Raw genomic sequence first — 14,100 nt, 5'->3', positions numbered from 1 at the left:
CTCAACCCTGTTTAAATATTGAAAATAGAAGCAGGAGTAGGTCATTCAGATATTGAGTCCACTCCGCTATTTAATATGATCATCGTTGACTCTCTTTCTCAACACCGTGCTCACACTCACTCCCCATACATAGATGCCTTTCATGTCTGGAACTCTTTCCATTTCTTTCTTAATTATATTCAGTGATTGGCCTCCATAGCTTTTGATGTTAGAAAATTCCGGAGAATTGCCATTTCCTTCTTCCCCATTATCAATTTGTCTGTTTCAGACTGTAAGGGGCCTACATTTGGAGGCTAATGTAATAATTTACTGCTGAATTTCCTACAGTGATTACACTTCAATAGTACATCATTCGCTGTAAAATGTTTTATGAAAGGTGATATATAAATGCAATTCTTTATATTTTTCTTTCTCTGTCAAACCACAGCCATTATTAAATATCTCTTTAATCTCAAATTACATATCATAATACTTCTGGATAATTGACTTTATATTTGTTATTACAAATAATTACTGTAATTACCATCAGCAATTGGAAAAGTTTAGAACAGGGCATACCCATGGCATATCACTTAACAATAATTTGGCCCAGCAATTATCATCCAGACATATAATCATGAAAGAACCTGGTTGGATCATCAACTAATTTTAAATTATTCTTCAAAGCTCACATAAGCACCTGAAAGAGAAAACAATGGATTTACAAATAATCCCAGAAATGTACCCTACAGAAGTTTATTCTTGAAGTCTCAGTTCTAATGATTGCAGATACTGCATTGTGAAAGACTCCTGTGCAGAACACTAAGATATATTTTTAGAACCAAGCTTGTGGGAAAGGACTGCCCACACTGCAGGTTTATGGAAAAGTAAGTGCTGCAGTATAACATTGCCAGGCATATCACTATTTCTATTTACACTACTGCAAGATATCACTTCAGCCTACACGATGCTGACTAAGCTCACAAGTAAAATGAGTTATAGGAGGTACTGTTAACACATGTCTGCTTCTTCAATGACTGATTTTCACATTCCATCAGTGGCTTGTTTTGGCAGAAGAAAGCTAGACTTCAAATCAATCAATTGCTAAGGTTAAAACCACATTTACTAAACGGAGGTATTTTTCACATTGGTAGAAAACTGTTCATCTTAGCTTGGAAGGTCTCTTCTCAAAATAAGCCTGTCTGTCCATGCATTGTGTCATAACCCAGACTGACAATTGATACAATTCCTTCATAAAACAAGGAGGTAACTTACTCAAGTGACAACTGTATGAAATATAAGCTTGTGAGGTGAAAGATAGCATGTGACGAAGATGTACAAAACATGTTTGAATAAAGCTAATGTAAGTCAAATGAAAATGATAAAGATTAGTATTCCTCTTGGCTTTATGTGCATGGCTGACATTGTGAGGAGGGCATTGTTAGAGCTAGAGAGAAGGAGAAAGAGTGGAAAAACTAAAAAGGACAGACTAGTGGTAACAGATTACAATAGAGATGTATTTAGGATAAAGTTTATTAAATGCTAAAATGATTGCAGGATCATAATGCATAATTAAATTGTGCTGCATTTATCTCCTGCAAGCAACACCCAAACTTTGTACTCTCTGTTCATTTAATTCAGGCAGAGTGCAGCCAATGCTATCGAGTGGCTGCACACCTGAACACAGGGCACAAAATTGAGCTAGTAGGATGATCTCACATTGGACAGCACCACGAAGCTAGAGGTAAGATTTAAAGGCAACCTAGAGTTAGGAAAAAGGGACAGACATTTAGGTTGTACCAGATACTGGAAGCTATTCCAAATATCATTTGACACAGATTCTCCAAGGCAACTTTGAAAACCTTATGACTGACATTGGAGAGGGGCAGTGGTTCTCTGCCCACAGAAGGACATGAGGATCCTCAAACACATCCTCAGCATACAGTCAAATAGGATTCCCAATGAAGGGCTTTTGCCCGAAAAGCTGCTCCTCGGCTGCTGCCTGTCCTGCTGTGCTTTTCCAGCACCACTCTGATCTAGACTCTGGTTTCCAGCATCTGCAGTCCTTGTTTTCACTTGGTCAAATAGACAGCCCCAAGCAGGTCAATGCCAGTAATTTAGAAAGATGGACCTGGATACTTTGTCAAAAGAAGTCCAATGACCTCATAAAAGTGGTCAAGCTCAATGAAATCATCTTGAAATGATATTTCTCAGCGACTACATCACTAATCTCATGTTCTACAAAATGTACCATTCCCCTATCACTCACCTAACAACAATTTCTATCAATCTAAATTCATTCCTAAAATCCTCAGTTTCACCTCACGCTCGCATAGCATTGCTGCAAGTTACACAGCTATATCTCAAAGCACACATAAACTGCTAACTACTTAACAATGATAGGCACATCATCTAAACACGTTGCACCATATTCATGCTCACTCTCATACTCTCTTTACTCTTGCAGCACCTGGTGGCTGTGAGATCTTTTATTAACTGCTTTGTCCACCTACCTGCCCCTTCAATGATTCCTGCTCATATACATCCAGGTCTTTCTGCTCCAGCATTGCCTTTAGAATTGTATGCTTTTGCTATTATTGGTTTTTCTCATACTTCCTACTTCTTTACGTCAAATTTCATCTGCTCCATGTCTGTAATTCTCCAAAAGGTAGCAGGATTGTAACAGACTCAAGGCCACACTTTCATATGAGAGCTTTATTTCAGTTATCCACAGTCCATAAGCCTCACAGCCAATGCTAGTCAGGCATCTGTGGAGTAGGTAGGATTTAACCCTAGGGTCTCCTGCCTCAAAGGCAAAGAAACTACTACCTGCACTGCAAGAACACTTAAAGGTGATTTTGAATAAAGGCATCACTGCGATTTGGACCCAAGACCTGCTGGTTATAAGACAGACATTTCAATCCACTTAGCCATTTCAGCACTCAGCCACACAGTGATTAATAATGCCATATTATTTATACAATAAATTCAAACCCAATTAATTTAGTTAATACACCCATCACCTGTTCTCTCATTCCATTAGGCCTCAGACATTGCTGCAGACCACATAAAATGATAACATTGTCTGCCTATTCCACGAACACATTTCATATATTTGGCCTCTCTACTGTCTGTACGTTTCTGGAATAACCTCAACTAATAAAAGAAAATATCCCATATGACTTTGTAACCACTACCCTGCTATCTTCAAGGACCTGTAGACATGCTTTCCAATGTCCCTCAGTTCTTTTATACTTGTCAGTACCCTACCACTTATTTTGTATTCTCTTTCATGTTTACCCTCTTTAAATTCATTACCTCACACTTTATTCGTACCTCCATTTTCCACTCATTACCTCCATTTGCAATTTTTCTGCCCCCTGACTCATTCATCAATTCGCCTGGCATTGCACAGCTTTCTTCTCTGTTGCCAACCATACGGGGTAATTTTTCTATCATCTCAAAACTTTCAGCGTGTACTATACATTTAAATGTAAATCATTGACATGACACGAATAGCTCCTTCTATCTAATCAAACCCCTTCCACTCAAACTGAGCCACATTGTTCACCCCACAGTTGAACTTTAAATCCTACATCCTGTCTATCAACTTAATTGATTACTTCCACACCTACCAATACATGTCCATATCTTTCAGGTTTCCATGAACTCTGATAGCAGTCTTAAAGAAAACTGAAGGTAAAAATTATTCTGTGACACAGAAGTTTCTTTTTTCCTCTTAGTCTCTCATCTTTTATCATTACCCATTATACTGCCTCTGCCAATCTCTTGACATCCAAATTTGTAACCTAAGAAATTCACCATGGCTTTGCACCTGCTTAAAACTGAAACTTTATACAGCATTATGCCCGAGACCTATAAACTTCTGGTTTTGACACATCCCGGTTTCTCCACTCCAACACTCGTGGAACTGTTTTCAATCATTTCAGCTGCTCTTTTTCAAAATCCTTCCTCTAAGTCCTCCACTTAGCCCCTTGGTTTCCAGACATCCTTAAAATCTCATTTTCCATTAAGCTTTTGCTCACCACTGTTTCTGCTTAGCACCTGTTTCTCATAGAACAACTGAATATTATAAACTGTACTCGATTCTTCCCTACTGCATGAGAATGGCTGATTTAGATTATATTACAGGATAAGTTAAGGGAGGACCAATGGGCACATATGCACAACATAACAGTTAATGATGTAGGAAATATCCAAACTGCAAAGACGTATAATTTAGCAAAGATAAAGAAAAAAAGATACAGGTATGATTATTGATCATTTACTGAAAGAATCCAGGCAGTGCTAAGCTCAAATCAATAAAGTTAATCAAATACTTGAATCCATCAAGGTGACGCTAACCTTGTATTGATCTCTGGTGAGGATACATGCTTGCAGCTTTCAACACGCTAAGACTTACAGTTGCCTCGGAGAAGGGGACCAAGAAGATCCCATGCATTAAAGATCAAAAAATTTGGGCAAGCCTTTCAGATGAATTTTGATTGGAGGAAAGATCACAATTAGAGAGGTGATCTATTTCTATAAATTATTTAATGTCATTTGTTTAGAATTATGTGACTTGGATTACTTACACAAAATTAAATAAGATAGATTTTAAACTGCACAAGATTCAAATAGAATGCTTTCCACACAATGCCCATCTCCCTATTGCCTATCCACCATCTAGAAGACACAAGTCTGGAATGTGAAAGAATATTCCCCACTTGCCTGGATGACTGCAGTTCCAGCAACACTCAAGAAGCTCAAGACCATCCAGGACCAAATAGCCTGGTTTATTGTCTGCCCAACTAGTATCTTCAACATTTACTCCTTTCATCAAAAATGCACAGTAGCAACAGTGTGTACCAGTTACAAGATTATTTGTTAAGGCTCCTTCAATAATACCTTCCAAAGCCACAATCTCTCCCACATAGAAAAATATGCACAGCAGATGCATGGGTCCACCACCACCTGAATGCTCCTCCACCAAGCCACCCACCATCCCGACTTGGAAGCATATTGCTTTTCCTTCACTGTTGCAAGATCAAAATTCTGGAATTACCAGCCCTAGCTGGATGTCCTACAACATAAGGATTGTAGTAGTTCAAGAAGGCAACTCACCACCAACTTCTCCAGGGCAACTAGGGATAAGCAATAAATGCTAACTCAGATAGTGACACCCATATTCCATGACTGGGTAAAAAAAAACTCTCTCAAAGAAATAGGCCTCCATCAAAAAGGTCACCTACTAATTGAATCTGATCAAATTCTGTTAGGAACTGGACTGAAGATTATGAAGGTAGGCGCATGTAGAGTTGACCTAATACACTACAGTCAGGGGCAATTGGCTCCAGTCTTGTTAGAGGAGGCAAAATGGGAGGGTTACATTTCAGAGAAGGAAGATAAAAGTCAATTGCATACCATGGAGTTTGACTGCATCTGATGCTTAATTATTTTGTCAGGATCCTTAAACATCAGCTAGATTGACAGGTTTGGCTTCCATTCAGTAATGTGGGCTAGTCCAAAGCAAGCCTTATCCTAGGTAAAGGTCTACAGCTGGAGACAGAGGTTCACCTGCCTCTTCTCCAACCTAGTTTGCTGTATCAGGGACTCCTCGTGTAGTCTTCTCTCAGTTGGGCAGACCAAAAGTAAACTAAGGGCATGTTTCGCTGAGTATCTCAGCTGGGCCCGCAAGGGCTGACCTAACCTCCCAGTCATTGCCCATTTAAACTCCCCTTCCCATTCTCTCTCTGATATGACCTCCATTGCCACAGTGAATCAGACTGCAATTCGAGGAACCACACGTCATCTTCCGCCTGGGCAGTCTACAGGCTGGAGGACTCAACATTTTGTTCTCCAGTTTCAAATTACCGTGCCAACCATTCCCTGAATCCCTTTCCAGTCCCTCCCCCCACCTTCCATTCTACTTACTGAGCCTTCCTTCCAGCCACCAACCGGATTCATTCCTTCAATCGACAAACCAGGCTGAACACTCTACCTGTGTTCACCTATCACCACCTCACCACTCCACCTATCTCCCCACCTAAAAACCCTCCTTCTTGCCCCCCACTTTGTCTGAAGCTCTCCTATCCACCCCCACCCCCTCCCATTCATAGTCCTGAAGGAGAGTTATACCCAAAATATTGACTTCTCCCCCACCTGATGCAGCCTGGCTGGCTGTGCTCTTCCAGCCTCCTGCTTGTCTGGAATGGTGGGCCTGCCAAGGGCAAAGGGGATCAGGTCCATCAGTCCAGGCTGATGCCTGACTTTGAAGAGGGGGGATAATGATAGTTCAATCCTTTTGTCTGGAGTTACATGAGGTGGAGTTATATACTCGTGGAAAGGGAGGAGCAGGGAATCTGTTTGGTGACATTACAATGCAGTGCAAGAGGCATAGCTTTGGGTGCCTGGGTACCAACAATCATGTTCATCCCAGGTCACAAGTCGCACTGTAAAAAGACACTTTGCTCTTCTCCAAAGCTGTTCTTTCCTCATTTCAGTTGACGGGTTTCCCCAAAGCCTTGGAAACACACTTGGCCAGGATTAAACCTGCAGACTAAATTCAAGGTTGCTAGCCTTATTGCAATAGTTGAATAGCCATCTCCTCTTTGTATGGGTTGGCTGCCCATTCCTCCTTCCACCCCTGTTAAATCTGAAAAAGGGCTGTTAGGGTAGGTTTTAAGATTGTAAAAACGTTAAGATCCTGGAATACTGCGTACAATTCTGGTCTCTCTGCTATAGGAAGGATATTGTGAAACTTGAAAGAGTTCAAAAACGATTCACAAGGATGTTGCCAGGGTTGGAGGTTTTGAGGTATTGGGGGAGAGGCTGAATAGGCTGGAGCTGTTTTCCCTGGAGCATTGGAAGCTGAGGGGTGACCTTATAGAGGTTTATAAAATCACAAGGGAAATGGATAGGGTAAGGAGACAAGGTCTTTTCCCCAGAATGGGGGGAGTCCAAAACTAGATGTTTAAGGTGAGAGGGGAAAGATTTAAAAGGGATCTAAAGGGTAACTTTTTCATGCAGAGGATTGTGCATGTATGGAATGAGCTGCCAGAGGAAGTGGTGGAAGCTAGTATAATTACAACATTTAAAAGGCATCTGGAAGAGTATGTGAATAGGAAGGGTTTAGAGGGATATGGGCCAAGTGTTGGCAAATGGGACTAGATTGGGTTAGGATATCAGGTCAGCATGGATGAGTTGGGCTGAAGGGTCTGTTTCCATGCTGTACATCTCTATGACTCTATCTCATTTGATCCTAACACATTATTTTTTGTGGACATGAGATGAATTCATTCTGAATGATTGCTGTTTACTTCAATCAAAATCAAAATTGAAAGTGACTTAAAAGGGCTTTCCATTCATTATTACCCAATTCTGCTAAGGCAAGACCTGCCCCATTTCGAAAAGTGCTTTTTCTCAGAGTTTGCTTTCACTTTCATCTTTTTGTGATCTTCTTGAACAAACATTTTGCTGTGATAACCACATCAGTATTCATTTGAGTTTTGGTTAGAGATTAAAGAAACCAAGTGTGGGCAATGGGCTGTAATTACATAGCATTTTCAGAAATAGTCAATACTGTGATTTGTTGAACACTTCATGCTGCCATTACTGCTAATTTAAAAAGGTCTGTGTGTGTGTTAGATTATGGCTTACAGTGGTGGAAGCCAAATTGAGGATGAAACAGAATTGTTTGAGCAATGGTCTGGGTGGAATATTTTGAGAAATAGTTATGTTATTTTTTAACATTATTACATCCCTTTAATGATAAAACTACTTTGATATTACAGCTACAAATCTTCATATTTATTATAATATGTTATGTTATTTGATACAAATCATATTTTTCCTGGCATTTTTGCTAGAGCCTATAAAACATGAAGATTAACGACAAGCTGTTATAGATGATGCATGTGTCATGCCAGTTATCTGTATGTGAAATACGTGCCTGTGGGAGACAAATGGTACCATGTGAACTAAATAAGGACTAAACTCAAGAACAGATGGAGAATATATCTAAATCCAGACAGCATAGTCTCTAAATCGGTATGAGTATATATAGGTTAATTTAAAACACTTCGTAAAAGATTTAATAAGCTTCAGGCTGAGGCAAAGATTGTTTCTGCTTAACTATTTTAAACTTTGCTACCTGTGTAAAGTAGGAGAAAGTGAGGACTGCAGATGCTGGAGGTCATAGTCGAGAGCATGGTGCTGGGAAAGCACAGCAGGTCAGACAGCATCCTGATGAAGGGCTTATGTCTGAAACATCAATTCTCCTGCTCCTCAGATGCTGCCTGACCTTCTGTACCTTAGCAGCACCACATTCTCGTAGCTGTGTAAAGTGCGTTATGAAGGTGTAGAAGTATACTGTACCTTTAAGCGAGTTGAAAAACTAGCAAGGACTAAAAGCACTGAGTGTCCTGAACAATGTAACCTTTGGTCAAAAGAAAGGTAGAAGTTTGGTAGAAGCATATGGGTTGCCATGAAACAAGAACAAATTCAAATTCGGCCAATCAGTTTAAGTTATGCCCCAAGATACCAAAATCCAATCAAATTTGAATTTAGTATTTTGGTAATATTAAAACTAATGAAACGATTCAATGTTTTGGGGTATAGAACCGGACATTTTGAACAGTTAGGGGGAGAACTGTCAAAGCCCAACAAATGCGGACTGCTAGCTGAAGAGCTTTCTGAAAGGTACCTGTGTGTGGGGAGTTCATGCAGCAGAACATTGAGGCCGATCTGCAGACAATCTACAGAGGAGAGTCGGCAAAGTTGACTGGCTTTTACACGTGATTTTTTTCTAAATATTAATCGTGATTTTTTTTTAATTGGGTTAGCATTGTAGAATAGGAGATAAAAGATAGGCTCAAGAGAAATGTGTTGTAAGTAATTGTTGATTTTAATATTTTCTGTTGGATATAAAGAATAAAGTTGTTATTTTTTTTAATTTCAAAAATATACTTTATTCATAAATACTTTGATCTATACAACTGGACATGCCGTACATAAGTAACCATTCCATTCCTTTTCATACCAAAACAGAATAATCATTCCTATTTACAGGTCGGAATGATTATATTTTGAGCTGAGGTGCCAGCAGAGCCCAAATGACTACATGGGCCCCCTGTTCTTCTTAGGCAGGCAGATGTTACATGGTGGTCTTTCTCCACTGCGCCTTGGCAGCAGCTGCCCCAAGCTTCAGCGCGTCCCTCAACACGTAGTCCTGGACCTTGGAATGTGCCAGTCTGCAACACTCAGTTGGGGTCAACTCCTTCAGCTGAACGATCAACAGGTTTCAGACCGCCCAGAGAGAGTCCTTCACCGGGTTGATGATCCACCAGGTGCAGTTGACATTCGTCTCGGTGTGCGTCCCGGGGAACAGGCCGTAGAGCACGGAGTCCCATGTCACGGCGCTGCTCGGGACAAACCTCGACAAACACCACTGCATTCCTCTCCAGACTTCCTCTGCATAGGCACATTCCAGAAGGAGGTGTATGACAGTCTCGTCCCCCCCGCAGCCGCTTCGAGGGCAGCGTGCGGTGCGGCAGAGAGTCCGGGCCTGCATAAAGGATCTCACAGGCAGAGCCCTTCTCACCACCAGCCAAGCCATGTCTTGGTGCTTGTTGTTAATTTTTACTTTAACTAGTGACCTCTGTGATAGCTCTTTGCCTCGTGAATTTTAACAGATTACAGAACGAGGTGAATCCTTTGTGTTGCCTATTTAAATTAGCAGAGGGGTTATATTATAGGACTTACCAAACATTTCTGAGGTGAAAGACAGAGATATTTTTCTACACTCCATTTCTGAAGTTGTTCACTTATTCGGAATATAAAACTACCTGTTCGCATTTTGTCACACAATCTAGTTCTGACAGTACCCATACACAAGCACGCTATCCAAATGGGTCATTGGATAATAATCAAGCAGTAGGTCTCAATGATGGTTTATCCCGTTCTCAGCCCAATTTTGATGCTCAAAATATGTATTTGCAATTCAATCTGTTCAGGGATCACATTACACGCCACTGGAACATGTGGGTTTTCAACGCAGGTCCTCCTGACCCAAATGAAGGGACACTACCACTGTGCCACAATATCCCCTGCCTACTCTAACTTACAACATATGTTTCTTGCAAGCACGGCTCCCTGCCAAAAATGTGAAATCAGCAAACCACACTTTATATTACATGACATGAGGGCAGCCTGGGGGAGGGAAGAGGAAGGAGGAATAATATTACAGTTGGGAAATAGTGTAAAATGGGCATCAAATTGGTTGTTTATTATGCATTCTATCTGACCATCCCAAGGTAATAGGTAACTAGTTCATCATCGCCCATGGTTAAAGTGATCCCTCTGAACTTTGGCTTTACAACTTAAAAGGTTTGTTCATTTGAGATCAAATGGACCACTTGCAGTTTAACACAAGCTGTTGACAACGCTTACAGTTCCAGTAGCCTGACTGCAATTTCAGCTTGTCATTCAGCCAAATTAAAGATTGTAGCATGCATTTACAAAGAAATAGGTAAATAATCTGAAGAAACAGACAGGAGATACAATGCTTCTTATATTTTGGACAAGTTTTTCCAAGCAGAAACATTCAGCATTGTTAAACCTTAACCTATAAGGTTAAAAATCACAACACCAAGTTATAGTCCAACAGTTTTATTTGGAAACACTAGCTTTTGGAGAGCTGTTCCTTAATCAGGTAGCTGTGGATCAGGACCATAAGACATAGAATTTGTAGCAAAAGATTACAGTGTCATACCACTGAAATAAATTAAACAAACTTAGATTAAGTCTTTCATCTTTTAGAATGGTTTTGCTAGTTTCAGTTTGTTAATATGTAAAGCCCAGAACTCGTTTTAAGTCACATTCTCAAGATAAATTCAGGTTTTCTAACAAAATGTATCATCTCAGCTCAGACAATGCATTAAAGTATGTAAGGTTAAAGTCTATCTATGTCCCAATCTTGAGTCAGATTGGTTCTATTTCTAAAAGTGGGATTTACAGAATTTTACATGGATTGACTGTAGGTTATGTATTTTTTGAGCAAACTAAAATATAATTCTGCAAATACAGATTCACCCATAAACATATAAGTGTGTGTGTGCAGGAGTAGTACATCACGCATCCCCACGCCTCCATTTCTGCCCTTTAAACAACCACCAAACCTTAAACAGACCATTGTTTGCAGCAAACTGCCCAGCCTCCAGGACAACATCAACCACAACACTGTACAGATCAGAGTCGTGCTGGAAAAGCACAGCAGGTCAGGCAGCATCTGAGGAGCAGGAAAATTGACGTTTCAGGCAAAAGCCTTCCAGATGAACGGATTTGCCCGAAACGTCAATTTTCCTGCTCCTCAGATGCTGCCTTTTCCAGCACTACTCTGATCTAAACTCTGGTTTCCAGCATCTGCAGTCCTCACTTTTGCCACAACACTGTACAATCCTGTCACAGCAGCCACTGCAAGAAGGGTCAGAGTGTCAACACAGAGACCACCATTACACAAGGGTACCCCACTCACCATGTACGCAGCAGGTACTCATGGGACTTGACCAAAGTTGTCGATCTCATACAGTGCAGGCAAGGATGCCCTGAGGCATGGTACATTGGTGAGATCGAGCAAACACTACAATTGATGAAGGGACACTGTACAACAATCACCAGGCAAGAATGTTCCTTCCCAGTCATGCACTTCAGTGGTCAGGGACACTTGGCCTCAGACCTTTGGGTGACCATCTTCCAAGATGGACTTTGGGACAAGCAACAACGCAAAGTGACCAAGCAGAAACTGATGGTTAAGTTCAAAACTCATGGGCTTGGCCTCAACCGAGACCTTGAGTTCATGTCACACTACAGGTGACCTCACTGCACTATATACTGCCTCCCCACCTCTCTCTCTCTCTTTTTCACACACACACACACTCTCATACACACATACATACACCCTCCACACTCACACTCACGTATGTACCATCTCACAGGCTTATACCCCATCACACTCATACACACACTTTACCAAGCTTACGTGCACACATTGTCTCACATACATTCTCTCACATATACACACTCACTGCCTGTCTCTCCTGTACGCAAACACATATACGTTTATGGGGTGAATCTGTATTTGCAGAATGATATTTCATTTTGCTCAAAAAATGCATAACCTACAGTTAATCCATGTAAGATTCTGTAAATCCCACTTTAGAAATAGAACCAGTCTGACTCAAGATTGGGACACAGATAGACTTTAACCTTACACCTTTAATGCATTGTCTGAGCTGAGGTGACACATTTTGTTAGAAAACCTGAATTTATCTTGAGAATGTGACTTAAAACAAGTTCTGGGCTTTACATATTAACAAGCTGAAAGTAGCAAAACCATTCTAAAAGATGAAAGACTAAATCTAAGTTTGTTTAATATATTTCATATGTATGCATGACATTGTAAGCTTTTGCTATAAATTCTGTGCTTTATGGTCCTGCTCCATAACTACCTGATGAAGGAGCAGCGCTTCGAAAGGTAGTGATTCCAAATAAGCCTGTGGGACTATAACCTGGTGTTGTGTGATTTGAACTTAGTCCACCCCAGTCCAACACCACATCCTCCAAACCACCATTAACCTCCATGCGAATACCTCTCAATAGCATAGTTTTGCTGCCACTTTTCTGCCTTCGCCTTAAACCCATCCTTCAGTGAAGCCAAGAACAAGGGCCATTGTGTATATTTTGCAGGTTGCACTTCTGCACTTACCCCATGTATCGGATAAGATATCCATCCCAGCTCTCCTTGAACTGCTTTAGAATCCAGGAGGTTCACTGTGGAAACAGACAACAGCTAATAAACAACAAGTCCCACATTTCTTCACCAAGCCTTCTTCATGATGGGACTCTCTCATGCAATTTCAAATAAATGCACATCTGAGCAGAGTGTGGTTTCTCAACATAGCAAGTCATTTCTAATTCATTCCCATCCAGAAGTACTGATACAGGACATAATATAAATCCCAATTGCAATGCAAACGAATTCCAAAATCAAAGAAAACACGTTTTTCAACAATCATGCACTGAATCCCATCAAAATACACATCATTGGTGATTTTGCTGTATTAGATTTTACAGTACAGATGGTAAAATTACAATATCCAAAATGTAAAGCCAAACACATGTTAATTGAGTACCATTGACAACAATGCCTTCAACTGGTGAGTCACTGAGAACTGGAATTTAAACCCTAACTTCTATTATGTTGCTCTGTTCCTTTAACACGCTCACCAAAACTCATCTCCTTGACAAAGCTTTGTCCTTCGGCCCTGGTACCTCCTTGTGTAGCTCAGTGTCAAACCGTATTTGGTAATTTTCCTGTGAAATGCCTCGGGATGATTTATTACATTAACTTGCATTTTTGTGAAGTGCTTTTATTGTTGTAGTGGTCTGCTCTCAGATTCTCTTTGAACCTCAACAGTGAAAATGCTTGCTTGTCTCAAAGTTAAAGATGGCTATTGTTCGGGGTTGTCACATTTAATTTGTTTTTGTCAGAGATTATAATGTTACAACTGAGTCTTGAGAAATACATAATGAATTTGTCATGAAATGTGATTCTTGGCTCAGAATGAGAGAAACGTATTGTCACAGTTGAACAAAAATAGTTCTCTCATCTATTTAACAGTTTTAAAACATATGTTTGCTTTTGATACTCATAATTATGTAAAAATTCAGTGGACAGGGAGGATATTGTCAATGCACATTTGCACTAAGAAAAGGATGTATTCACATGTTAATCATATCTTCTGAATATCTCACAACGATTCACAGTCAAATAACTACTTTGGAAGTTCTGTTGTTATGTATTAAAGAAAGCCTGACCCTGCAAACAGCAAATGAATAATTGACTAAGTATTTCATTTTTACCAATATTGGACATATACGATGAGAGGTGGTGACAATACCAAGAAAGCTCACCCTTTGAAACAGGCCCAAAATCCTTGGCTTCTATTAGAACTGGCATTGGCTTAACAGCTGAAAGATCATTTTCAAGGAGGCAATATTCCCTTAGTTCTATACTGAGATCAAAGTTATGTATTCAAAACCCACTTGATCTGGAATCACTGA

The 14,100-nt window shown here is 40.3% G+C and overlaps 1 protein-coding gene across 2 annotated transcripts in view; it reads right to left on the bottom strand.

Annotated features, from left to right (window-relative positions):
• epha3 (eph receptor A3) overlaps positions 1-14,100 on the bottom strand; it is a 241,809-nt gene that overhangs the window by 208,285 nt on the left and 19,424 nt on the right. For both annotated transcript variants that reach the window (XM_060833715.1, XM_060833716.1), the window contains exon 2: positions 12,743-12,807. In XM_060833715.1, the coding sequence (XP_060689698.1) occupies positions 12,743-12,807 (65 nt within the window). The remainder of the gene's footprint in view (positions 1-12,742; positions 12,808-14,100) is intronic.

Source organism: Hemiscyllium ocellatum, chromosome 12 (genome assembly GCF_020745735.1).
Source record: "Hemiscyllium ocellatum isolate sHemOce1 chromosome 12, sHemOce1.pat.X.cur, whole genome shotgun sequence".
Taxonomy (NCBI): Eukaryota; Metazoa; Chordata; class Chondrichthyes; order Orectolobiformes; family Hemiscylliidae; genus Hemiscyllium; species Hemiscyllium ocellatum.
The sequence above is the reverse complement of the archived record's forward strand: the minus strand, read 5'-3'. Positions and strand labels throughout refer to the sequence as shown.